Consider the following 27429-nt stretch of genomic DNA (forward strand, 5'->3'; position numbering starts at 1 on the left):
CTTCCAGCAAGAAACTTTGTGACAGCAAAGAAAATTTGAAAACTATGAAAGTGACAGTAAAGACGTGAATGAAGCAATTAACATTTCCTTGCTCTCTAATATTTTGAAACATTACTACTATGCCAAGTTTGCAAAGAAAGAGGACTGGAATTGAAAATAACTTCACATGTTGGTTTGGCATGTAAAATGTTATTGAAGTGTAACAAATGTGATGCAGAAGTTTCGTTTCCTAATTCTAACAGTATTCCTTGTAGGGTAATAGTGGAAAGAAGGTGTATGATGTAAATGTTAAGCTAGTGTAAGGCTTGCGTTGCATTGGCAAGGGCAGCGCTGCAGGGACAATGTTATGTGGAATTATGAACTTGCCAAAACCACAAACCAAGTTTGGGTTTTATAATGAATTAGTGGGATCTTCTACTGAAGATATTAGTCAAGCAGCAATGAAGAAAGCAATTGAAGAAGCAGTAGTGGATCCATTCTTAAAACTTTCCAGTCACACTTCATATAGTACAGAAACCAAACTGCAGTTTTAAGACTCAAAGGATGTCAAAGGGAAGCAGTAGTAGTGAAAGGGGTGAGGCAGGGTTGTAGCCTCCCAACACAGAGCCTGTACATTCAACGAGTAGGAAATAAAATGGAGAAATTTGGAAAGGGATTCAAAAGTTCCAGGAGAAAAAATAAAAACTTTGTGGTTCGGTAACGACATTTTAATTTTATCAGAGATGGCAAATAACATGGGAGACTAGCTGAGCAGAATAAGTTGTGATTTGAAAATAGCTTACACAATGAATGTCGAGAAAAGTACAGTGAGGGCAACTGAATGTAGTCAAATTAAATATAATGATGCTGAATGAATTGGATTACGAAATGAAACACTAAAAGTAGAACATGAGTTTTGCTACAAGGACAGTAAAATAATTCATGATGCCCCAAGTAGAGTGTGTGCAAAATTCAAACTGACTGCAGTAAGAAAAGGAGTTTCTGAATAATAGACATTTGTTAACTTGTAATGAGGTTTATACATGTAATTCGTTGACCATATCTCTGATATTTTTACAGCATGTCAGTACATTCTTCAGAGACAAAATGTTGTCATTTTTCCACATTACCTCAGTTCCTTTCATTTGCTTAATGCCATTACGGACATAAGCCGTGTATATCTGCACGGCAGAAGTTGGGACCCAGGCAATCTAGCCCCAGTTTGGTGGTCTTCACAAGAAAGTCACCACCTTCAAACCTCATCCCGCAAAGCGATTCTTTCAGTTTACAGAAGAGGGGGTAATCGTGTCGTCCCAGGTCAGGGCCCTAATGTTGTCCACCCAAGCTTTGTGATCTCTGTGGTGGTTTTCTCATACGCACGTGGCCTGGTGTTATCGTGCAATAGTATGAGGGCTATTCAGAAAGTAGGGAACGTTCTAGCACTTAAAAAAACTAAGTAAAAAAAATACATTTTATTATAGACATCTGAAAGAGCGACTGACATACTAATTTTCCACATAGTCACCAAACACATTGAGGCACTTATAGCTGTGGGCATGCTTTGAAAAACCTTCGTCATAAAATTCTGTCACCTGAGACTTCAGCCAGAGAGTAATGCCCAACTGGAGTTCCGTGCCGTCATCAAAGTGCTACGTTGCAAGCCACTTCTTCATCTTGGGAAACAGGAGAGGCGCTCAGTGCAAGATCGAGGCTGTAGGGTGGATGAGGGAAAATTTCCTATTTGAGTGAATTAAGGAGTTCTTTAGTGCAGTTTGCCATGTGAAGTCGGGCAGTGTCGCGCAAAAACAAAATTTTGGACGTCAGCTTTCCTCGCTGTTTGTTTTGAACTGCTCTTGTGGGGCTGTGCAAAGTTTGACAGTACTGGGCATAATTTACGGTTGCTCCACATTCGAGAAAATCAATAGGAAGCACACCTTGCCTATCCCAAAACACTGTCGCCATCAGCTTCCTGGCTGACAAGGTTTGCAAACATTTTCTTGGTTTTGGGGGGGACCTGGTGTGCCCCCACTCCACGGACTGTAATTTTGTCTCGCAATTGACGTGTTTCACCCTAGTCTCGTCACCGGTTACGATTCGATCCAGTAACGAATCACCACGTTTGTGGTAGGCCTCCAGAAATGTCAACATCGACTACATTCCTGTTCTTTATGGTGCTCTCTAAGCATTTTGGGCATCCGTCGTGCACAAAATTAGTGATAGCCAAGCTTTTGAGTGGCAATTCAACAAAGTCCGTGAAACTTGTGGAAAATAAAGCGAAAGCTCCATTATTGTGAAGTGACAGTTTTCACGAATCATTTAGTCAACTTTTGTGACAAAATCGTCAGCCACAATGCTCGGGCATCCATCTTCTCTTCATCACGAACGTCGGTTCGGCCATTTTTATATCGAATGTACCATTTCTGGACGGAACATTCACTCATTACACTGTTTCCGTACAGTTCACACAGTTCATGATAGATTTCTATGGGTTTAAGGTCCTTTGCCAACAAAAACCGTATCACAGACCACACCCCACAACTGGCAGGATTTTAAATTGCAGCACACATTTCAAACTCTAATATAAAAAAAAAAAGACGCACAGCGACGTTCCCACTGACACAGAGGGATGCCGACTGTGCTGCCGAGCATGCACGTACCAAAATATACGCAATCAGCGCGCGCCTAGTGTCGTCAGACGGAAACTTTTGCCAGCTTTCTGAATAGCCCTTGTAAAGTATCGTGTTTTTGACAATGTAGTCAAACAGGACACAACTGAGCTCCCACATATGCATCAGAATTGGTAGCCATCACTTTTTCTGCTGAAGGCACGGTTTTGGATTTCTTCTTACGAGAGTTTGCACACCGCCATTCCAGGGATTGGATTTTCGTCTCCGGTTCAAAGTGATGCGAAAATGTTTTGTCTCCTGTCACAATTATTGTAAGGAAGTCATCTCCAGAATTCTCGTATCATTCCAAAATTTCACTGTGCACTGTTTTCTGCATTTGCTCGTGGACAGCTGTCAACAATTCGTAGAACCTATTCGGCACAGATCCTTCTCGACATTGTGCACGCACTCACTTCAACTCCTGCTCACTGACAGCTCACTCACCGATGTGCGTGTCAGGGAAAATCTGGCCTCGAATACGTCGCACGCCGCAGTGTGCGCAGTGCTCATTCTACCACCAGGTGGGAGGTCCCAAATATCAGTGCGCACACTTTCAACAAATTATCTGCTCGCTTTATGACTAACTGTACTGCAATAGACAGTGTCAACCTTATACACATTCTTCAATCTCTCGTGAATGTTCGTCACCGTCCCGTTCTCACAACACAGGAACTCGTCAGAACGCTGCTTTAGACGAACGTGAAGCACAGTAGTTCCTCTGATGGAGCTCTATGACAATGCGATTTGCAGAAATGGGATGGATTAAATTTAACTACAAGCGGAAAGAATATTTCTAAGACTTTCCCGAATAGAAAAGGTGTAGAACAAAAACTGGATTTTTGGGAGGGGGAATCTTGTTCATTTCTTTTAGAGTAACCATCATAAATTTTAGTGTTAGGAACTCTTATCTGATGATGATTTAACAGAGTGTGGTCACGTACAAAAGGGAAATGTAGACAATAACCAGTTCAGATGTGGTAATTGAAGCTTTTGAAATGTGGTACTACAGAAAAATGCTGAAAATTAGACAGAAAGAAAACATAACTAATGTGGAGGTGCAGGATCAAACTGGGGAGAAAAATATGTGGCACAACTTGCTTAAAAGATGAAACCATCGGATAGGACCCGTTGTGAGGTATTGACGAATTACAAATTTGGTGATGGAGGGAAACTGTGGGATAAAGACTGTAGAGGGATTGCAGTACTCAGGTTTAAGAGGCTGTAGGTTGCAGCAGTTATACAGGGACGAAGAGACCTGCGCAGGATAGCCTATCTAGAGTGGGAAGCTCCATAGAAACCAGTCTTCGAAGTACGACGACGATGACGACGACGACGACGACAGCAGCACTACACACTTCACCTCAGTACTGGCAAGCAATTCTGTCTCTCAACTTTACAGTGTTCTCAAGAAAATTTTTCATTCGATGCAATCCTATATGTGTGAATTCAGTCCAGCAGTACATACCTCCAGTGCTTCTCCACCCTGCGGCTCAGGGCGATCTTCTCTCCGACCTCAGTGCACACGGGGTTGGTCAGCGAGATCTTGGCCAGATCGGCACGGGTCGCCAGAACCCGCCCGCCCGTCGACAGCGACCCGATGTTCACCAGCAGCACCTCACCCTTCGTCAGCTTCTGGACCTGCGAGAACGACGCGAACGGGGAGTTAGTGACACGAGTGCTTTCGAAATTGGAAATTTGCGGTAAGGTCTTACGGGACCAAACTGCTGAGGTCATCGGTTCCTAGGCTTACACACTGCTTAAACTAACTTACGCTATGTACAAAACACACACACACACACACACACACACACACACACACACACACACACACACGTCCAAGGGGGGACTCGAGTCTTCGACAGGGGGAGCCGCGCGAACTGTGGCAAGGCACCTCAGATCACACGGCTATCCCGAGCAGCAGCGTAATCTTCGGGGCATTGTTGTTAATATGAAAAAATGTTTATTTGCAGAAGTGTGCAGTAAGAATATTGTGTGAAGTTGATAACCAAAGATCTTGTGAAAGCCTCTTAAGGCACCTACAGATTCTTACATTATGCCAGTACGTACATCTCCTAGTGGTATTTATGGTTGACAACAACAGTAAATTTAGAATGAGCTCAACAATTCATCATGACAGTACTAGAAGTGGAAATGATTTCCATAGAGTCTACGATTCCCCTAAGGTTCAGAAAGAAGCTTCACATTCTGGTGCAAAAATTTCAGGTACAAAATTGAATATTTCTATTTAAAAGACTACCATAGTAGCCACTCCTACAATTTATGAAAATACTTGGACTTAGGAATGTAAATTTCATTTATCTCTGACATTTGTATTAGATAGATCCTGACTTTGCTAAGACACAGACAACTAATGCTGATCTGCTTAATGTTAAAAATGCTTTGTTTTAAGTACCTTACTATCGTACGTGTGGTGTGTGTTCTTTTAGGAACATCTGGAAGAGCGGACACCAAACACACAGGTAGACAGAAAGGAAGACTAGATTTCAATTGTTTATTACAGAAAAACTGTAACAGATTCAAATACACGGTGCTTGTCACCGGATAAAGTAGGTTCCAAGGTTTGACACTGCTGCACTGTTGTTTTGTTTGTGGCAACATGGCAACTTCATCACAACAGAAATCATTTTGCGTGTTGGAATTTTGCAACGTCAATCCATTTTTTGAGTGCAATGTACATTCGACCGTCGATTCGGCAAGAAACTGGCTCTGCACAAGCAGATTTACGACTGGCATACAAAATTCGTGCAAGTCGGTCGCATATGCAAAGGAAAGAACACTGGTCGGCCACGCACGTCTGATGAAAATGTCGAGCATATAAGAGATGTGTACACGTGGAGCCCTCTCAAATCGACAAGACGGGCAGACCAGTACCTCGACAACGGTGTTGCGTGTTCTGAAATGACACCTGCTTATGAAGCTTTACACGATGCAGTTACTGCAGCAATTGCATAACAGAGGATAGGAATTTTGCATTTCAGTTCTCCAGGATATGGCAGAGGACACTTTTTGTGAAGAACTCATCTTTTTGGATTAATCGACGTTTCCTCTATCGGGTAAAGTAAACCGCCATACTGTAAGAATTTGGACGTCACAAAATCCTTGCATCATCGCAGAATGAGAGACTGGATCCCTTTGGTTCAGTTTCTGTTCACAAAGTTTATGAACCTTCCTTTTTTGCAGAAGAAACTGTGACAGAAATGTCTTACTCGAACATGCCACAAAACTGGTCATTTCCTCAGTTTCACGAAGATTCTAAGGACTTAATTTTTACCCACAACAGTGCCCTACCTGACTTTCACCTCAAGGTGCGGTGTTATCTTAACACCACAATCCCACAGTATGGGATCACAAGTGGTGGAAAACGATGTTATTCATTGTTTTCCCAGGTAACTATGCTTCACACCTAATGATTTTTTTCCTCTGAAGTACATAAAAGACAGAGTCTTTGTCCGACCTATGGCAACTACTCTCCAAGATCTGGGAAATCGAACTGTCGGAGCTGTCAGTTCGGTAAACAGTGGCCTGTCGGTCTGTGAGTGGAATGAAATGGCGTTTCGACGTTTCTCGAGCAGCACGGGGTTCTCGTAAGGTACAGTGTGTGTGCGACATAAAACTTTGAACCTTTCTTTATCCAGTGACATGTGCAATGTGTTTCTATCTTCCATAGTCTGTCTGTAATGAACAACTGAAACCTGTTCTTTCTTTTTGAATCACTCTGTATAATGGTAATACCTATATGCACTGACGACATTTCATCGACATAACCTCAGTGTAGATGCACCGCAGGTCTGACCTCCTGCGGGAATCGGGCCACGAGCAGCGAGCAATGAGGACGGCGAACAGAAGTAGTATGCGGTAAGTTGGGAGTTTGGGTTGGCTGGGAAGCGTGTCTGGATAGCCGAAGTAGTTAAAGCTCCACTTCCATAAAGCCGGAAATCTGGGTTCAAGCCTCGGTCCGGCACAAATTTTTATCGTCGCCACCGTTTTATTTCGATATTCTCGTGCGGCTGTAGTCATATATCTTCCGTTATAAGCCGAGTCGTATAGGAGGAGGAATAGTGGCTTCTTTCAAAATAGCTGCTGTTCTTTTATAAGGGGCAATCAAATAGAAATGAGACAAATGGAGAAAATTAAGTAAACAGTTTATTACTTCAAAAGAGATTGCCATAATTGTTAATACAGAGAGACAATATGGTCAGTGCCTCTGAAGAAAAACATGTGTGGTTGCCTACTGTAATGAATCTTGCCTCCACGGGACATTTGCACGTCAAATGAAATGTTCAATTCCGTATAAATTTTGGGCTGACCTGAGTTAATTTTGATACTTAAATTACTATTCCATATCTGAAGATTTTTTACATATATCTGACCATCAAAATATAATTTTATTTTTCATATAGATTCATTTCACAACATCAATTTTGAACTGTGATAATTAGTAATCAAATTTTCCACTTTAATAAAAGAACTACTTTACTGTAAAGATAATATTAAACTTCCGTTTTTTTAAAAAAAAAAAAACGTTTTCATTTATAATTTCATTATAATTGATACAGTTGGCCGGGTATGCTTACAGGGAACTGATTTTTTCAGATTGTCAAAAAAGGCAACCTTTATTATTAACTACTAGGTGCATAAATCTTCACATAAATACTGATTTCCAGAGACCACTATGTAAGTTATATCTGAAAAGCTATTTCAATTAAAAGAGCCAAATACTAAATTGACTACATCCTGTTCTACAAGGTATTAGACCGCTGGACTTTTAGATGACGTATATTTGGTGCCAAGTGCACCTGAGTTGAGCCAGAGTGGTTTTAGCAGCCACTGAGACGAGTCCATGTTACTATCTGAGAAATAACATTCTTTGTATTGCGTAGAAGTGTTGCACAATGTATTTACTTAACATGTGGTGGTGTAGAAAATGTGTCAGGAATGTAAAAATACATTGATACAGTGACAAAGAGTAACAATGTTCCAGCGATCTGTAATTGCAACGCCTTGGACCCCTTCATTGCAATGCCTCAACAGGAATGAAGACACACTAGAGGACGAGATAACCATAGCAACGTAAGTTATATTTGTCTACTAAAACCTCTACTAAACCTTCTGTTGCAAGATAATGCCAGCCTCATGTTGCCAAAGTTGTTTTGACAACATTGCAGAGGATCTACTGGGACATCTTTACACATCCTCTGTACTGTCACGGTTTCTCCCTGTGTGATTTCTGTATTTCTAGAGTCCCGAAGAAAGACTTTGTGGCCATCAATTTGCTTTAGATGAAGATAAGCACACATGGATACAATCTTAATTCCATAAATAACCATAAACATGTTTTCATAAAGGCAATGACCATTTTGCATCACACTGGGATAAATGTATTAGTTTACTCACTTTTTGTCCATTTGCCTTGTTTTCATTTGACTGCTCCCTTATAATATATACATAAAAGATGTGATATGATCACCTTTAAATGCAAAAATTTAGGTTAGGCTTTATTGTGACTGTTATTGACATTAAATGAAACAACAAGTTTACTGTAACCAGACACTGTTTATTTATCTCCATGACATGTATCAAAGGTTTAACCCTCCATCATCAGGTGGATTTACATTTGTTAATATGACATTTGTGTGTGTACTGTGTTACGATTTTTTGGAGGAACTTATGGAACTGTCTAGTGGAGAAATTTGACAAAAAAATAAACACGTATCGAATGGTAAACATAAAGTAAGTAAAATAAAGTACCTCCAGTGGTCACAGGTTCCTTTCACAGTCTTAACACATCACATGTATACTGTCATATTTTGTAAACAAATATGGCGTCTAAATCTATTGAGTGTATGGATCGTATAATAGAAGAGAAAATGTCACAAAGTCCAAACAATATACATCCTAACGACATTATTAGAGAATAAATTTTTTAAACCTAATTATCAGTTTGAGTAGTTAGTGGTAATCATAGTTTGTTGTTACTACAGTTTACAGAGTTACGCAGCAGTTGCTGCCATTTAGGCCACATGTGGGCAGTGCGTCTCGTTCCTCAAGTATTCGCATTTTTTTTCTGGATGGAATAGAGTGTAGCAAATGCAAACCATTTCAGCAGACATGGCAAATGTATTATTTACAAGAAAAGGGAAGTAATTGCGAAATCATAGGGGTGTCTCTCTGCTAAACACAAGAGTGTAGAATATATGCTAAAATAGTAACACACAGAATAGCATAATTGTTGACAATATTCTGCCAGAAACGCAATTGCACTTTAGGAAAGGTAGAGAGTGCACAGGTAATACATTACACACACACACACACACACACACACACACACACACACACTTACTATTTGTAGACTACGTGAAAACTTTAGCCCAAGTAAACAAAGAATAGCTATGGGAGATAATGAAGAAAACAGAAATACCTCTGCACATAATAACACTAGTAGAAAGCATGTACCATGAGATGGAAAAATCTAAGACCAGGACAAATTTAATATTCATATTGATGACATGCTGAGGCATCGGATATATAAATTTGTGTACTTGTGACCTCACAGAAAGGATATAATCTACAGCATTTCTCTTTGGTGATGGTCAAGTTGTGACTGCAAACAGTGGGAACACACTTCAAAAAGCTGCTCACATTTTATCCACAATATAATCTATTAGTAAAAACAAAGATGATGTAACTTACCAAACGAAAGTGTTGGTATGTTGACACACACACACACACACACACACACACACACACACACACACACACACACACAAAATTCGAGCTTTCGCAACCAAAGGTTGCTTCATCAGGAAAGAGGGAAGGAGAGGGAAAGACGAAAGGATGCAGGTTTTAAGGGAGAGGGTAAGGAGTCATTCCAATCCCGGGAGCGGAAAGACTTACCTTAGGGGAAGGAGAGGGAAAGACGAAAGGATGCAGGTTTTAAGGGAGAGGGTAAGGAGTCATTCCAATCCCGGGAGCGGAAAGACTTACCTTAGGGGGAGAAAAAGACAGGTATACAATCGCGCGCACACACACATATCCATCCACACATATACAGACACAAGTAGACATATGTAAAGGTGAATCGCTACAGAAGTACGACATGCTGTGTCAGTTGTGCGACAATGCTAATATCAGTGGTCACGTGAACATCCTCACACCTGTAGACGACGGGGGGGGGGCAGGGGGGGGGGGTGGGGGGGTGGGGGACTTGGAAACAGGCACTGATCAATGGGGCGGAGAAGCATCTTGTTGTAAAATGATGTTGGGTAAAATGATGTTGGGTTGCAAGTCTTGTATCCGAGGATACACATGTCCAGATACACTGACCCTTTACATACGTCTGCTTATGTCTGTATATGTGCGGATGGATGTGTGTGTGTGAGTGCGAGTGTATACCTGTCCTTTTCTCCCCCTAAGGTAAGTCTTTCCACTCCTGGGATTGGAATGACTCCTTACCCTCTCCCTTAAAACCCACATCCTTTCGTCTTTCCCTCTTTCCTGACGAAGCAACCTTAGGTTGCGAAAGCTCGAATTTTGTGTGTGTGTGTGTGTGTGTGTGTGTGTGTGTGTGTGTCTATCAACATACCAACGCTTTCGTTTGGCAAGTTACATCTTCTTTGTTTTTAGATATATAATCTATTAGTATGGACATAACAAAAGAAAGTAGCAAGATTTAATTACACTAATGGAACAATATATAAGACTGTCACAGAAAGCTTTTCCCGACAATCTAACAGAGTTGCCAGTAACGACAGACTACATCTGTGGCGTGGATGTTAGTTTACGGCGTGAAATAATTGTAAGTAGCAATATTCGACGGTGTAGCCATAGGCTGCCGGCACTCACCTTGGCGCCCTTCTTGTCGCCCTCGGTGCGCACGCCCAGCAGCCGCTTCAGCAGGTAGTACGACACCTCCAGCTCGATGAAGATCTCCGGCAGCGCGCCCACCGCGCCCAGCACCTGGCCCACCAGCCGGTCCGCGCGGCACAGCGTCGGCTCGATCTTCGTGCCCACACCTGTGGGCACACGGAGTGTCCTCGGCACGAAGTACACGATTTGAGGAGCGCGTGCTGCGGCTCACCGGACGGTCGAGTAGTCGAGGAACAGAGTCGTGACCGGGAATGTCTGTAGCTTTCGGGCTACGGAGCGACTGTCTGCACGGAGTGTCGCCGAACGAAATAGTATTAACGTGTAGCGACAGCAACACCTTCAGTCGAGTGTATTAGTTTCCTTTAACTGCGACCCATTTTGGCAATACAGTCCACCGTAACCTGTCCCCTAGGTAGATGTGGCAAATGTATCGTTATATCACCATTCATCAATTGAGCCGATATAATTTATATACGTGCACACGACTATCGAGGTATAACACGTCATTCGTAGAATAAGGTGTTCCATGTCTTCAGTATCACTTTTCCAACAAAAGACATTTGTGGCTCAAGGTAGGTAGAAAGTAGGAAGCGCCCCACTTTTGGGAAGTTTTTCGACGGTCTGCACGTATCGATATTGTACCGATCCCGTGCTGTCGGCGACGTCGACCGCGGACTGGCCCTTTCGTCTGCCGGGTGGAGTCGTTCGCTCTGTGGGGCCGTAAGGGAAAGGCACGGAGAGCACGTGACCTCCGTCACACCGAAGAAATTGTCACAGCATTCGTGTAAAGAATTTTATTGTACTACTGTTCCGAGTCTCGTGTGGGGCGGACTCACAACAACATCTAGCTGGAATGTAACACACGTGTAGTCATTTCATTAAGATAATGTTGACTAGTACATTATAAGAAGTATGTAGGGTTCAACTTCTCCAAATGTGTAATTCCACCAGAACGAGAAAAAATTCTTTCAGCCCTTTCGATGCAACAGATTGATTTCCACTAGGGAGAAGCTGTCTGACAGTTTGATGGTACTGAACAGCAGGACCTTTCCCCCACTGGTATGTACAGCAACTGTGAGAAAAAGTAAGAGCAGCAAGAAACCTAGCAAGATACGGAAGTTACGAATTGACTACTGGACTGTTTCAGCAGCCCACTCCTAAAACCCCCTTTAGGGAAATAAAGAACTGGTAAACGGTCCACCATCACACTACTAAAACTGTAACAGACAATAGCTACTGATAATGCTCCATTGTAACATAAATTTAATAGCTGCTACAATGAAACAACATATACAACAAGTGTATCACTCAGTAAGAACAGTACACACCATTATGCACCTGTATGTCCCAAAAACAAAAACCAACAAGAGCACAGTACATATATGTAAATGGGAGGGGTGTACATATGTCTTTTTAATAGTGTCTAAGAACCAAATAGACTAAAGTAACACAATGAGGACTGTATTTACTTTGTCATACACGTAAAACAGATAAAATGCTGTGCTGCATAATGCGTCATCTACATGGGGGTGGAATAAAAATGTAAAATGAAATACGTACAGCTTTGGTAGAAATTTATCCCTATAGGATTCAAATAATATTTCTGATGCAATGTAGCATCACAGGAAGCTATGCATAATATGCACTGCATCACAAATATTATTTGTACCTTGTACAGATAGTTTTTTTACGACGACTCAGTTTAAAGCAACTGAGATATACATATTTCATTATACATTCTTATCTCACCCCGTGCAGGTGACGCATTGTTGTCCACGGCATTTTATCAGCATTATATGTATGACAAAAGGAACACAATCCTCCTCGTACAGTTACTTTAGCCTAGTCGGTTCTTAGACCCTACAAAACAAACATACGTACATCCCTTTCCGTTATTTGTATATGGTTTTCATACTGTGTAATGCACCTGTTGTGTAAACTGTTTAGTTTTAGCAGCTATTAAATGTATGTTACTGTGGAGCAGTGTCAGTAGCTATTGTCAGTTACAGTAGTAACATTGTGTAACTGAATAGACTAATCTACTCACCAAGTGTCAGCAGGACTAAACATATAAAACATTAAAAAATGTGCAAGCTTTCAGAGCCAATAGTTTTTCCTCCTGGCAGAAGAACGGAGGAGTCAGGGAGAGGGATGAAGGGCAAAGACTGGTGAGGTTTAAGAAATGGGGAGAGTTTGGAAAAGTTGCCCAGAACCCTGGGTCAGGGGAAACTAACTGCACGGGATGAGAAGGAAAGATTGATTGTCGGGTTGGGGACTGTACCCAGATGCGTTCCGAAAATGCGAGAGCTCGAAAGGGGAAGATAGGGTAATAAGCAAGATAGAGATAAGTGACAAAACACTGTGCAAGAGGAACACGCAAAAAATAGACAGGTAGATGGTAAGGACCAAGGACATGTTGTAATGCCTGTTCCCACCTGCAGGGTTCCGAGAAACTGATGTCTGGGGGAAGAATCTAGATGGCACGTGTCTTGAAACAGGTACTGAGGTCGCGTCAGCATACACCCTTCAATGTCTATTCATCCTGACTGATAACCAAGTGATATTCATGCCAATGTAGTAGGTTGAACAGTGTTTACACAGCAGCTGGTACATGATACATGTCCTTTCATTTCACAGGTAGCTCTCCCTTTGATAGCATATGTTTTGCCAGTTACAGGGCTGGTATAAGTAGTGGTAGGAGGATGTATAGGGCAAGTCATGCAGTGGGGTCGATAACAGAGGTAGGAACCATAGGGTAGGGAGATGGGTGCAGGAGGAGCATAGGGTCTGACAAGGGTATTGCGGAGACTGGGAGGGCAGTGATAAACTGTTCTGGGTGTGGTGGGCAAAATGTCACACAGAAAGAACCTCATCTCAGGATATCATTTTACGAAGTCATAGTTGCTGATTAATACATTTGAGACCACATTAGTAGGGAGTGACAAGATGTGTACTCGTAAGCTGTTTTTGGAAGGATCAGCGGTACCAGGATCGGATGTGCTGGCCCTGGAAATCTGCTTTCGAACTAGGCTGGCAGGGTAATTACGACCAGGGATTTGGAACAGGACTGTATGAAATTTAATTCTGAGAATGTATGTTTGCTCCTACCACCATTTGGCAAGTTGATTTTTGGTCCATCCAATTACATTCTTCTTCTTCTTCTTCTTCTTCATCTTGGACAGTTTCCAGCCACTGGCTGGGTCTGTCGGCCAATTACATTCTATTTTCAAAAAAAAAAAAAATGATTGTTTTCATTGATTTATTTGTTTTGATAATGTGATAGGCACATGCACAGATATTATATAAATCAGTTCAGTTAACCACTAGTGTGATAATGATATTTTTAATTTTTTTGTATCACTGAAAGTGGTTGCAGTTAAACAAAATTAATAAACCCAGCTGTTGCTACACCTAAATATAACAGCTGTTGTCCCATTATCCACTAGGAAAGGGATATGTGGAAAAAAAATCTTAGTCACTTCCTACAGTACACTCGTTGCTTTGGAACGTACCCATCAAGTGACCCTCTGCTGCTGATGTGTCACAGCAGTCGAGTGACGTATACGTGACCGTCGGTTGTACGGAACCAGAGTAATAAGGTAATTCCACACACAGATGTGACAGAACAGCAGCAAGGGTATATTTTGTTTGGAGGTGCCTTTGACTGCACTGTGAATGAAACTGACCAATTTGGCAACCCAGTAACATGTTAGCCACCTGTACGAGGAACGGCGCATCACTTGCAGCCACATAATGCATTCTAAGAACGGCATTCATAAAAAGATCCTAACCGACAGTGACCCAATACGAGTGTTGTGTCTCGTCAATTACAATCTATTTCAAAGATAACAGGAACTGCTACTGTCATTAGGTGGAGGTTTACCTCAGCCAGTTTCCAAGTAAACACTGGGGAGGGAAACACACACAGAATACATTCAGAGTCGGGTAGCTCATTCACGGCAGCAAATGTTTGGTGGGTCAAATGACAGGAGGAACCCAATATGGTCTATCCCAAGGAACTGTATTGTCACTGGTGCTCTTTAACATTTACACAACCTATCAGCTGGCAAATAATCCGTGCAAAAGTTTCATATACGCTGAAGGCCTCACTTTGACAGTACAGACAGATGATTTTCAAGATGCGACACACGTGCTGAAAAGAGCTCTAGGAATGTTTTCCGATTACTGTAACGTGAGCGGTCTGAATCCAAACCGACAAAAAACTCAGGTCTGTGTTTCCCACCTACAACAAAGGCTGGGAGGTAGAAAATGATTTGGAAGGCACCAAGATGGAGCACTGTTTAACACCCAAATACCTTTCACTCAGTCACCAGCGGCACACCCTTAAATACTGAACGTGAGTGTCAGCCTGAATCATCATCTTCCAGAAGTTTGCCAGTACTGACTCTGGTGCCTGGGAGGGGGGAAGGTCTGTATTTCCACAACGGCACTCAGTTTCTGAGCTGGTGAATGTATCTGCTTAGTGTGGTATAAATACAAGCATACAAAACAAGTAGGTTTAGCCCTTAACGAAACAGCAAGGCTAATTATGAGCACCCAAAATTGATTCCTGGAGATAAACTGTAATGCATGGCAGGAGATCTCTCCTCCTGATGTATGCTGAAAACTAGCTGCAAATGCTGAAAGGAAGAAAGTCAAAGAACATGAGGTACACCCAATGCACAGACATACTCCACTGAGAACTAGGTTGAAGCTGAGGAAGAGCTTTACTGTCAACATTTACACAAAATACAACATGTAAGAAAGCCAAAATAAGTTTTCTCCAAGCTACAGTAAAGCCAGCAGGATCATTACCACCCAGACAGAACTGACTGCACCAGAAGCAGATCACTGAACAGTTACAGATGAGCAGTGGAAAAACTGAGGACAACCCAAAGCTCTGTGGATGGCCTAATCAGTGCCCAGTGGTCTACTTTCAGAAAAGTTGCCGCATGCCCATCACTGATTTTGCTTTCTGTGAGGCCATTTGCAGATGTTCACAATAAACATTGGTAAGGTTTTGCTACCACCAATTCAATACTTGTACAGATATGGGCACTCATTTGACCCCACAGCACAGCTGTCAACAGTGCACCCACGAGTTTTCAGCAATTTTGAGACGTAGTATTTCCATCAATACTTTCTCGACAGTAACGAAACTAAACTATACTATTTCATGCAACTTTTTAAGTGCTCTTAAGCAAAATAATAAAATATTTCTTGACCATTTTTCACATGGATAATTTGAGGCAGTTGGTTAAAAAAATAGATGCTTAAAAAGTCAAAGTTAGCTTTTTATCTCTTCAGAAAAAATTGCAGGATAAACATGAAACGTTGCATGTAATAATTTACCAATACAAGGTCCTAGAGCATAAAATTTCGTTCTCTTCCTGTTTCCAATAGTTTACAAATTGAGAGCAAAATTGACAATGTTATTGACAAATGCCAAAAATGGATATTTTTTACCCATTTTTATAAAATAGTATTCTGTAAACTATTTTAGACCATTTTCATTAGAAAGGCCACGTTCTAAACCACCTAAAAACTATGACCATGTAAGGCCCTAAAAATCAACAAGGTGGAGAGCCTTACAAAAGGGAAAGCTATTCTCTATACTGGATTCTTTATTCCATTAAATTTTTTATAAAAAGAATTCCGTAGATCTAAATGCTGCACAGTTAAATTGTGAAGTTCATAATGAGTTTGATTCTGTAGTTGTAGCAGAAAAACAGACTGAAATTTGTCACAATAAGTCAGGATAAGACATCTCTCTTTTTTTTTTTTAGTTACTAGGACTTAATTGCACATCCCAGTCATCAATAATTCAGAAGTTGCTTTCCCCAGAGAGTACTAAAAATTGTAGATCATCATAAGAGATCTCAGATTTGAGTACCAGTGGAATATGAGCCCATTTACCTCCACCTTGTTGATTTTTAGGGCCTTATATGGTCGTAGTTTTTGCTGTGCATTACCAAGGCAGTGGAGATCAAGGTAGCAAAATTGTTGCATGACAGCTGCACCACACATTGTACAAATAGCTATCAGGTTTTACATCATTGTCGCAAATTTCTTCCTAACTTTTTGAAATGGATTCATGCTATAGAGAATTATTAGTATGATTCTTGTGCAATGCTATTGAAGTGATAGTGTAATTCAGGTTTAAGGATAACATCTCTTCTTAGCATAGTTTGCAGTTTATGTGGAACATTGAAGTGTGATGGTCCATGGTGGCTTAACCACTGCTGGTTCTTTTTTAGTGAGAAAATCGGCATCCCCATAGGGGCCATGCCTGACAGCTGTGCAACATCAGCCATGGGTGGGTCTCTTTAACCAGGGTACCAAGCCTGATGATACATTTTTATAAGTGTCACAGGCCAAAGCTAGAAGAGATCTCTTTTAGGATCCTAAGCTTAAGTTTACTTCAAGCTACTTGAATTTTTTTACAGGTTTCATTAATTTGTTGTCGAGTGTCACGAGGAAAACTATACTGGTGGCTGTATGACATCACTGACGGGACTGTATGAGAAGAAATTTTGATATGACAGAACCCAAAAATTATATTTTTCAGATCTGATTGCCCCAAATTATTAGAGCCTTACAAAAGGGAAAACTATTATCTATACCGGATTCTTTATTCCATTTAATTTTTTATAAAAAGAATTCTGTAGATCTGAATGCTGCACAGAGATGTCAAAAAAGGGCTATTTCTTTGATGTTTTTCTGACTCAAGTTCATTTCTTAGTCATCAGGACTTTTGATAATATCTTCCATGGAAAAAAACTAAAAAGCTGTAGAACAAAGGATGTCTAATTTAATTTGAGAACCAGTGAAATATAAGTCCATTTTCAATGCACCTCCATCTTATCACTGCTTTTCAGAGCCTTATATCTTCAGATTGTAAACCATAATTAGTTTTAGCTGGTTTAGAACATGGTCTTTCTACTAAAAATGGTTGAAGAAAGTTTGTAGAAGATACTTTTTTGTGAAACTGGGCCAAAACTGGCCATTTTGACATTTTTAGGAAAACTGTCAACTTTGTCTTCAATTTGCAAACTACTGGAAACAGTAGGAGAATGAAATTTTATCTTTTACAACCACGCATTGTTAAGTTATTAAATGCAAAGTTTCAGGTTTATCTCACAATTACCTCTGCATGCATAAAAAGCTAAATTTCACATTTTTTCAAGCATTTATTTTTTTGACCGACTTTGCTTCAAATTACCCTTACGAAAATTGCTCCCTAAATCTTTTTTATTATTTAGCTTAAGAGAGCACAAAAAATTGTACAGCATGGCCTAGTTTTGTTTCTTTCAAGAAGTACTGACAGAGACGTTATGTCTAAAAATTGTCCACAACTAACGAGTGCATTGTCGATAACTGGATTATGGTGTCAGACAAATGATTACTCTCTGTAAGTACAGGACTGTGAAACTTTACCAGTGTTTATTGGGAACATGTGGGAAAGTTCACACAAAACTTCAGGGACTTCTGTTATGGTCACGTGGGAGCCTCTACACAATGTGGCATCGAATAACCACGACACTTATAATGACCTACATTGAGTGAATGTGGAGAAATACAGACAACAAAACATCCACATCAGTGCTTATGTTGCCACGATTGTTGTAATACGGAGGAGTTGTTCACAATACAAGAAAATGCTGTAGCGTTACTCGTTCCTGGGCAAAGACTGTTCGATTTCAATTCTATTTCATTACCTGAAATTTTAGATTTCTAGAATCCTATATTTATTTCCTGACTAGAGTAAATAGATGGTCTCATTTATTTTCTTGTCGACAACTTACTACGACCACTATTCAGCGAGTTGTTACCTTTACTCATAGGTTATTTGTAGGTATTACGTGAATGTGTGGTGTCTGTTCCTGTCTGGTCTTCTCCCTTCATGTATCCAGCAAGTCCCCTCCTGACAGTTTCCAGTAAAAGCACCCTGTGCTGAATCGAAAATTGCCGCCGTGTCTATAGATACAGAGTGCCATTGTTTAATGGAAACAGTTAAGGAACCATAGTACAATATCTTGTTGTGAAACTGTCTACTTTTCTCACTTGTGGCCGAGAAAACTGAAACCCTCTCACCTTGGGCTGGAAGAATTAAAAGATCATGACTGGGATTACATACACTGACTCGTGAAGTAATACAAAATTATTTCACTCTTCATTGTATTTGTTTCTGTACAAAATGCGCGTTCTATCGCTATACTTCTATGTTCTTTTGGACACATCCGAAAGAAAAGATATCATGCAGAATCCACAGCTGTGAAACGTTATAAATTTAAGGGGATCACTCGCTGGCAGCTGCAGAGGGACATTAAGCGGAATCAGCGGCAACGAGCAAAAATGTGTACCAGATCGGGATTTGAGCCCAGCATCTTATGCTTACGAGGCGTGCTGAAATAGCCCACACAGTTGCGATAATGCCGTGTCCCAATTGGTGCAGTGGTTAACGCACCTGCCTTGCAAGCAGAAGATCCCAGGTTAGAATCCCGGTCCGGCACACATTTTCGCTCGTCGCTGTGACTCCACGTAATGTCCCACTGTACCTGACAGCAAGTGATCCCCCTCAATTTGCATATAATATTCATAGTTAGAGAACCTGCTTACAGTGTGAGAATAACAGTCTGCACGTGGCATTCTGATGCAAAAAATGTATACTACTTCTCGCTGCATGTCAACAATTCATGAGGCTGCGCTGTCGACATACAGTGAAGAATGTACACGATTTTCCGTGCTGGTACAGAGAAGAGAATGAAGTAAAAACTTTGCACCCGACAATATAATGAAAAGGATAGTTGCTAGTCACCATATAGCGGAGATGCTGTATTGGACATAGGCACAACAAAAGGACTAAGCTATCGGCCGAACAACAAGATCTTTATCAGAAATAGACATCATACACACACATGACCACAGTCTCTGACCAATGAGGCCTGAGCAGCCAGGGAGACTGCCTCTGTGTGTGTGTGTGTGTGTGTGTGTGTGTGTGTGTAGGGGGGAGGGGGGGGGGTCATGCGTGCGCATTCTCTATTTCCAATGAAGGCCTTGTTGACCAAAGAACTTTTTGTTGTGCCTATCTGCAGCTCAGCATCTCCACCATATGTTAACCAGCAACTATCCTTTTCGAAATACTGTCGCATTCCATCCTGGAATTATATATTCTCTTTCCACTCGCACGGCCACGTGCCAGAGGGACGGCACACTCTCTTACCGATGAGGCCACCCGGCACAGCGAACTGCAGCTCGTTCTGCTCGGTGTAGAGCGAAACGATGCGCGAGAAGATGGGCCGACACGTCAGGCGGCCGTCGCTGTCCTTGGACACCAGCCCGGGCCGCACCTCGATCTCCATGCCCACCTGCACATTGAAATGCGACTGTCTCAGCTAGCAGTTAATACGGTATCTCATCCGAAAGACTAGTGGAGTACCGAACACGTGCATTTTTTTTTATTATTAATTGTTTTCCTTTCTAGATTTTTGAGCATTTCCAAATGATATTATGGTGTGGGGTAATATTTTTGGATGATAAGAGGTTTTATTTCAATTTGAAATTATTTTTCATAAATATGGTACTTGCATTGTTTAATTCATAAATTTCGGGAGTATTATAGTATTTGAGAGTGTAGCATCGCGTTTTAGTACCTGAATAGTGTAAATTCGCGTAGTCTTCTTCCGCCGCCGAGCAGTGTCAGCAGTGCGCAAGTAGCAGCATTACTGCATTTACTAGGCAATCTTGTATTTTAATAACCGTTTAAATTTTGTCGATTTGTTTGCGCTCTCTGTAGATTAGTTCAGACGTTCTTTGCAAAACAGTTTTTAGCATGGATAGGGACTGCAACTGCTGTGTTCGGATGCAGGCTGAGTTGGCATCCCTTCGCTCCCAGCTTCAGGCAGTGTTGGCTTCGGTCACACAGCTTGAGGCTGTTGCCAGTGGGCATCACTGTGGGGGTCCGGATGGGGGTTTGTCGGGGACGGCCAGCTCGTCCCACACATCCCCTGATTGGACTACGACTGTGGTTGCCCGGGATACTGCCCGCATTGAGGCTGATCCCTAACCTGTGGTAGAGTGGGAGGTCGTCTCAAGGTGTGGCAGGGGGCGAAAGACATTCCGGAGGGCTGAACGGAAAGCCTCTCCAGTTTGTTTGACGAACCGGTTTCAGGCTCTGTCTCAGGCTGATACTGATCTTCGGCCTGACATGGCTGCTTGTCCTGTTCCAGAGGTTGCCCCCCAGTCTGCAAGATCCGGGCGGTTGCAGAGGGTGGGCTTACTGGTAGTTGGGAGCTCCAACGTCAGGCGCGTAATGGGGCCCCTTAGGGAAATGGCAGCAAGAGAGGGGAAGAAAACCAATGTGTACTCCGTGTGCATACCGGGGGGTCATTCCAGATGTGGAAAGGGTCCTTCCAGATGCCATGAAGGGTACAGGTGCACCCATTTGCAGGTGGTCGCTCATGTCGGTACCAATGATGTGTGTCGCTATGGATCGGAGGAAATCCTCTCTGGCGTCCGGCGGCTATCTGATTTGGTGAAGACTGCCAGTCTCGCTAGCAGGATGAAAGCAGAGCTCACCATCTGCAGCATCGTCGACAGGACTGACTGCGGACCTTTGGTACAGAGCCGAGTGGAGGGTCTGAATCAGAGGCTGAGACGGTTCTGCGACCGTGTGGGCTGCAGATTCCTCAACTTGCGCCACAGGGTGGTGGGGTTTCGGGTTCCGCTGGATAGGTCAGGAGTCCACTACACGCAACAAGCGGCTACACAGGTAGCAGGGGTTGTGTGGCGTGGGCTGGGCGGTTTTTTAGGTTAGATGGCCTCGGGCAAGTACAGAAAGGGCAACAGCCTCAACGGGTGCGGGGCAAAGTCAGGACATGCGGGGACCAAGCAGCAATCGGTATTGTAATTGTCAACTGTCGAAGCTGCGTTGGTAAAGTACCAGAACTTCAAGCGCTGATAGAAAGCACCGAAGCTGAAATCGTTATAGGTACAGAAAGCTGGCTTAAGCCAGAGATAAATTCTGCCGAAATTTTTACAAAGGTACAGACGGTGTTTAGAAAGGCAACCGGTGGTGGAGTGTTCGTCGCTGTTAGTAGTAGTTTATCCTGCAGTGAAGTAGAAGTGGATAGTTCCTGTCAATTATTATGGGTGGAGGTTACACTCAACAACCGAGCTAGGTTAATAATTGGCTCCTTTTACCGACCTCCCGACTCAGCAGCATTAGTGGCAGAACAACTGAGAGAAAATTTGGAATACATTTCACATAAATTTTCTCAGCATGTTATAGTCTTAGGTGGAGATTTCAATTTACCAGATATAGACTGGGACACTCAGATGTTTAGGACGGGTGGTAGGGACAGAGCATAGAGTGACATTATACTGCGTGCACTATCCGAAAATTACTTCGAGCAATTAAACAGAGAACCGACTCGTGGAGATAACATCTTGGACCTACTGATAACAAACAGACCCGAACTTTTCGACTCTGTATGTACAGAACAGGGAATCAGTGATCATAAGGCCGTTGCAGCATCCCTGAATATGGAAGTTAATAGGAATATAAAAAAAGGGAGGAAGGTTTATCTGTTTAGCAAGAGTAATAGAAGGCAGATTTCAGACTACCTAACAGATCAAAACGAAAATTTCTGTTCTGACACTGACAATGTTGAGTGTTTATGGAAAAAGTTCAAGGCAATCGTAAAATGCATTTTAGACAGGTACGTGCCGAGTAAAACTGTGAGGGACGGGAAAAACCCACCGTGGTACAACAACAAAGTTAGGAAACTACTGCGAAAGCAAAGAGAGCTCCACACCAAGTTTAAACGCAGCAAAAACCTCTCAGACAAACAGAAGCTAAACGATGTCAAAGTTAGCGTAAGGAGAGCTATGCGTGAAGCGTTCAGTGAATTTGAAAGTAAAATTCTATGTACCGACTTGACAGAAAATCCTAGGAAGTTCTGGTCGTACGTTAAATCAGTAAGTGGCTCGAAACAGCATATCCAGACACTACGGGATGATGATGGCATTGAAACAGAGGATGACACGCGTAAAGCTGAAATACTAAACACCTTTTTCCAAAGCTGTTTCACAGAGGAAGACCGCACTGCAGTTCCTTCTCTAAATCCTCGCACAAACGAAAAAATGGCTGACATCGAAATAAGTGTCCAAGGAATAGAAAAGCAACTGGAATCACTCAATAGAGGAAAGTCCACTGGACCTGATGGGATACCAATTCGATTCTACACAGAGTACGCGAAAGAACTTGCCCCCCTTCTAACAGCCGTGTACCGCAAGTCTCTAGAGGAACGGACGGTTCCAAATGATTGGAAAAGAGCACAGATAGTCCCAGTCTTCAAGAAGGGTCGTCGAGCAGATGCGCAAAACTATAGACCTATATCTCTGACGTCGATCTGTTGTAGAATTTTAGAACATGTTTTTTGCTCGAGTATCATGTCGTTTTTGGAAACCCAGAATCTACTATGTAGGAATCAACATGGATTCCGGAAACAGCGATCGTGTGAGACCCAACTCGCTTTATTTGTTCATGAGACCCAGAAAATATTAGATACAGGCTCCCAGGTAGATGCTATTTTTCTTGACTTCCGGAAGGCGTTCGATACAGTTCCGCACTGTCGCCTGATAAACAAAGTAAGAGCCTACGGAATATCAGACCAGCTGTGTGGCTGGATTGAAGAGTTTTTAGCAAACAGAACACAGCATGTTGTTATCAATGGATTGCTTTTCACAATATATATAAATGACCTAGTAGATAGTGTCGGAAGTTCCATGCGGCTTTTCGCGGATGATGCTGTAGTATACAGAGAAGTTGCTGCATTAGAAAATTGTAGCGAAATACAGGAAGATCTGCAGCGGATAGGCACTTGGTGCAGGGAGTGGCAACTGACCCTTAACATAGACGAATGTAATGTATTGCGAATACATAGAAAGAAGGATCCTTTATTGTATGATTATATGATAGCGGAACAAACACTGGTAGCAGTTACTTTTGTAAAATATCTGGGAGTATGCATGCGGAACGATTTGAAGTGGAATGATCATATGAAATTAATTGTTGATAAGGCGGGTACCAGGTTGAGATTCATTGGGAGAGTGCTTAGAAAATGTAGTCCATCAACAAAGGAGGTGGCTTACAAAACACTCGTTCGACCTATACTTGAGTATTGCTCATCAGTGTGGGATCCGTACCCGATCGGTTTGACGGAGGAGATAGAGAAGATCCAAAGAAGAGCGGCGCGTTTCGTCACAGGGTTATTTGGTAACAGTGATAGCGTTACGGAGATGTTTAATAAACTCAAGTGGCAGACTCTGCAAGAGAGGCGCTCTGCATCGCGGTGTAGCTTGCTCGCCAGGTTTCGAGAGGGTGCGTTTCTGGATGAGGTATCGAATATATTGCTTCCCCCTACTTATACCTCCCGAGGAGATCACGAATGTAAAATTAGAGAGATTAGAGCGTGCGCGGAGGCTTTCAGACAGTCGTTCTTCCCGCGAACCATACGCGACTGGAACAGGAAAGGGAGGTAATGACAGTGGCACGTAAAGTGCCCTCCGCCACACACCGTTGGGTGGCTTGCGGAGTATAAATGTAGATGTAGATACAGTTAAGACGCAAAGACAAAAACACAGTCTGAGGGTGTACAAAGGAATACTCAGCTTTAACAATGTGACTTCTGGAAGTAACCAAGCTTGCGTACTTTACATAACTATGAGAAACTTATGAAGACAGGTGAGCAACTGTTGAAGCCTTTTAAAAGTGTGACAATTATTATGTTAATCATAATGAGAGAAATAGAAAATAGAAAACCATGTTCTTCTGATAGTAAGAGTGTAACTGTACAAAAGATTACAATGCTAATAATTTTACACAGAAATATTAAATTTCATGCAAAAACTGTAAAAAAAAATTTCAACTGTGTAATAAAATCAATTTTAAATGATGTACCAAAAAGGTGACAAGTGGTTGCTGTAGGGTTTCCCTGTTTTTATCTTTATCCTGACCGAGATGAGTTTGATGGCTGCTGTACCCATTTCTTTGCTGGCATTATGGTTGCTTGGCTATGGACAACTAAGGAATGTAACATCAAAAAAGAGTACGATTTGGAAATATCAAAACCTGAAGATCACAACAGCAAGTTTTTTAATGTAAGCTTACACTATTAAAATCAATTATGCTATGTTAAGATGCACTGCCAACTACGCATATAGTGATAACTTTTCATAATTAGACTGGAAACAAGAACATCAAGAAAAATAATACTGTGTTTCATTCAATTTGTGTATATTTTGATTACGGTTCGTGAAGGGGAGGAACATTTCAACATGTGACAACTGACTTCTGGAATAGTAATTGCCCATTTTGTATTTTTACTTATTTACATTTCAACTGAATCGGCAAATTGTCTGACTTTGATGTAGTGAACCCTTCCAAAATATTAGAAGTTTTACGATATAGGTAGCTCTTGCATAAATTATTCATTTATTTCATGTCTTTCTAACCCGAAGAGGGTTCTCTTTCATGTCGAGATCTATAGACTTCGTTCACGTGCTCCCTTCACACAGTATTCCCTGCTCCACCTGTCACAACATTATCACTACCCTATAGCAGAGATCAATAACCTGCATGTGTCTTCATACATTACAGACTACACAGTGTGTCTTTTTACTTCTTGTTGTAGACACAACACCCTCAAAAAGATTTATTACTATAACACAGGATAATTGTCATAACCATGCCAAATGATGTTATGAGAGTGGTAATAAATTACATAAATGTATTTAGGAAAAGATTCCAACTTTTTTCCACCCTTACATGTTTCTGTGCAACTACACCACCACAGTGGGTTCATTTAATCTCTGATGAAAACAGGTAAAAAAGTTGTATTAAAACTTACAGTCCTTTGGATCGGGGCCACTATGTTCCATAACATTTTAACAAAGTATACGCCTTATTAGCAAATACTGATGTTCCTACAGTTATCTACTATCTCTAGTAAAGATGATATTTTGGTACAGTTTGTCACCTGCAGCTTATAAGGATTTCTCTATAGTACGATAGTGTGATGAAAAGTAATGCCTCCAAATTTTTTTTAAATTCTTCAAACATATTAAATGATTTTTTTTATTAACATTCTACATCTTTATTCTTCATGCCTTCATACCTGTTTCTCAATATAGTCATCCTGGTCACAAACACACTTCTCCCAATGAGGTCAGTTTGTTGATACTGTCACTGTAGAATGTTTGACTCCACTGACTGTGCCACAACATCACAATGGTGTATCAGACCCGTCATTCGTAACGTTGAAGGAGATGCCGAGCCGTAGGCGAGACTCCTGTATTCTAGACGGGCCTCGACAAATGCCGTGTAGAGCTGCATCACGGCAGAGTAGCCTGTGCCCCAGTTGGTGTTGCGGAGGCATCAAAAGGCACTGAGGTGCGACCAACAGGCCTGCTTCACTTGGCAAAGATGGGGAAGACATGTCAAGCAGGACTCAAAGACCGGTCCCAAAAAACAATAAGACCCCAAAACACTGAGGGATTGCCTGTCAAGTTATTGATCTGGATGGAGACTGACTGTGTGGTGATGACAGAAACAGATTACACGGATCTACGCATCCGAAAATTGGAAGCTGCGAGTGAGAGCCCAAGATTGTGCTCAGTGTATTGGTAACTGTAGTCTGCGCTCGACGATGTATACTGTGGATGAACAAAAATAAATTAAAAAATCATCACCACAGGCCCCACAGCCGCCACCAGACCATTGATAGACACTAAAAAGAGAGGTACACTCAAAACAGAACCCTGCAGATCTTTATGCACCTGGAGGAGCTAGATGATGCAACAGGAGACACCAACCTGAAACTGAGAAGTAAGACACGGAAGAAAGTTCCGGATAAAAATCTGGAGTGGGCTACAGAGAACCCATTCGTGTAAGATAGCAAGGGTGTAGTGGCACCGTGCTGTTTCATAAGCTTTCTGCAGATCGAAGAGGGCTGCAACAAGATGTTGACACCGTGCAAAAGCCGCTCGGACAGAAGACTCCAGGTGAACAAAATTATCTGCAGTAGAGCGGCCTCGGCGAAAACCGGCCTGGGTCAAAGCCAAAAAGAAAATGGTGAAGAAATAAATGACCCAAAAGAAGTGTGTGAGAAATTTATACAAAAGTTCAGTACAGTTGGTACAAATGAAGTTCATGTCAAGCCACAAAATTTTAGTCTTGCAAAATCTAGCCAGTCCTTTTACATCCACCGCTTTACTGAGAGGGACGTCCTAGCAATCATATCAGCACTTCGACCAAAAATGTCTTGTGGCTGGGATGACATTTCACCTAAACTGCTAAAGGAATGCAGGGATGAATTAGTGAAACCCATGACTCACTTGATAAATACCTCCCTCAGAAATGGAGTATTCCTTGACCTTTTGAAAATTACTGAAATTATACCAGTGCATAAAAAGTGATTAAAAACTGACACTAAAAACTACAGGCCAATATCATTAACCTCAGAACTAGGCAAATTGTTAGAGAGAGTAATACTAAATCAAGTTGAATCATATTTCACCAAACACAATCTGTTAAACAACCTACAACATGGATTTAGAAAAGGGAGATCTACTACAATAGCTGTAGCATCTTTTATACATGAAATATTAAATAAGCTGGACAAAAGTGACAAGGTAATAGGCACTTTCCTAGATATGAGCAAACCCTTTGATACTGTGAATCATACCATTCTTCTGTGTAAGCTAGAAGAGTACAGGTTGAGAGGACTAGCCTTGAAACTACTTACCTCCTCTTTAAAAGACAGGAAACAGTGTGTAAAGCTAACTTATCAAAATAATGAGCAGCTCCTAACAACCAAATCAAACTTCAGGACAC

General features: G+C 41.7%; 1 protein-coding gene across 1 annotated transcript in view; it reads right to left on the reverse strand.

Annotated features, from left to right (window-relative positions):
- The window catches only part of LOC126426936 (eukaryotic translation initiation factor 2 subunit 3), a 100858-nt gene that overhangs the window by 15396 nt on the left and 58033 nt on the right, over positions 1-27429 (reverse strand). The window contains exons 8-10 of the mRNA XM_050089041.1: positions 19756-19900; positions 10509-10678; positions 4111-4283 (exon numbers count right to left, since the gene is read on the reverse strand). Coding sequence (XP_049944998.1) covers positions 4111-4283; positions 10509-10678; positions 19756-19900 — 488 coding nt within the window. The remainder of the gene's footprint in view (positions 1-4110; positions 4284-10508; positions 10679-19755; positions 19901-27429) is intronic.

This window comes from Schistocerca serialis, chromosome 11 (genome assembly GCF_023864345.2).
Source record: "Schistocerca serialis cubense isolate TAMUIC-IGC-003099 chromosome 11, iqSchSeri2.2, whole genome shotgun sequence".
In the NCBI taxonomy this organism is placed as follows: domain Eukaryota; kingdom Metazoa; phylum Arthropoda; class Insecta; order Orthoptera; family Acrididae; genus Schistocerca; species Schistocerca serialis.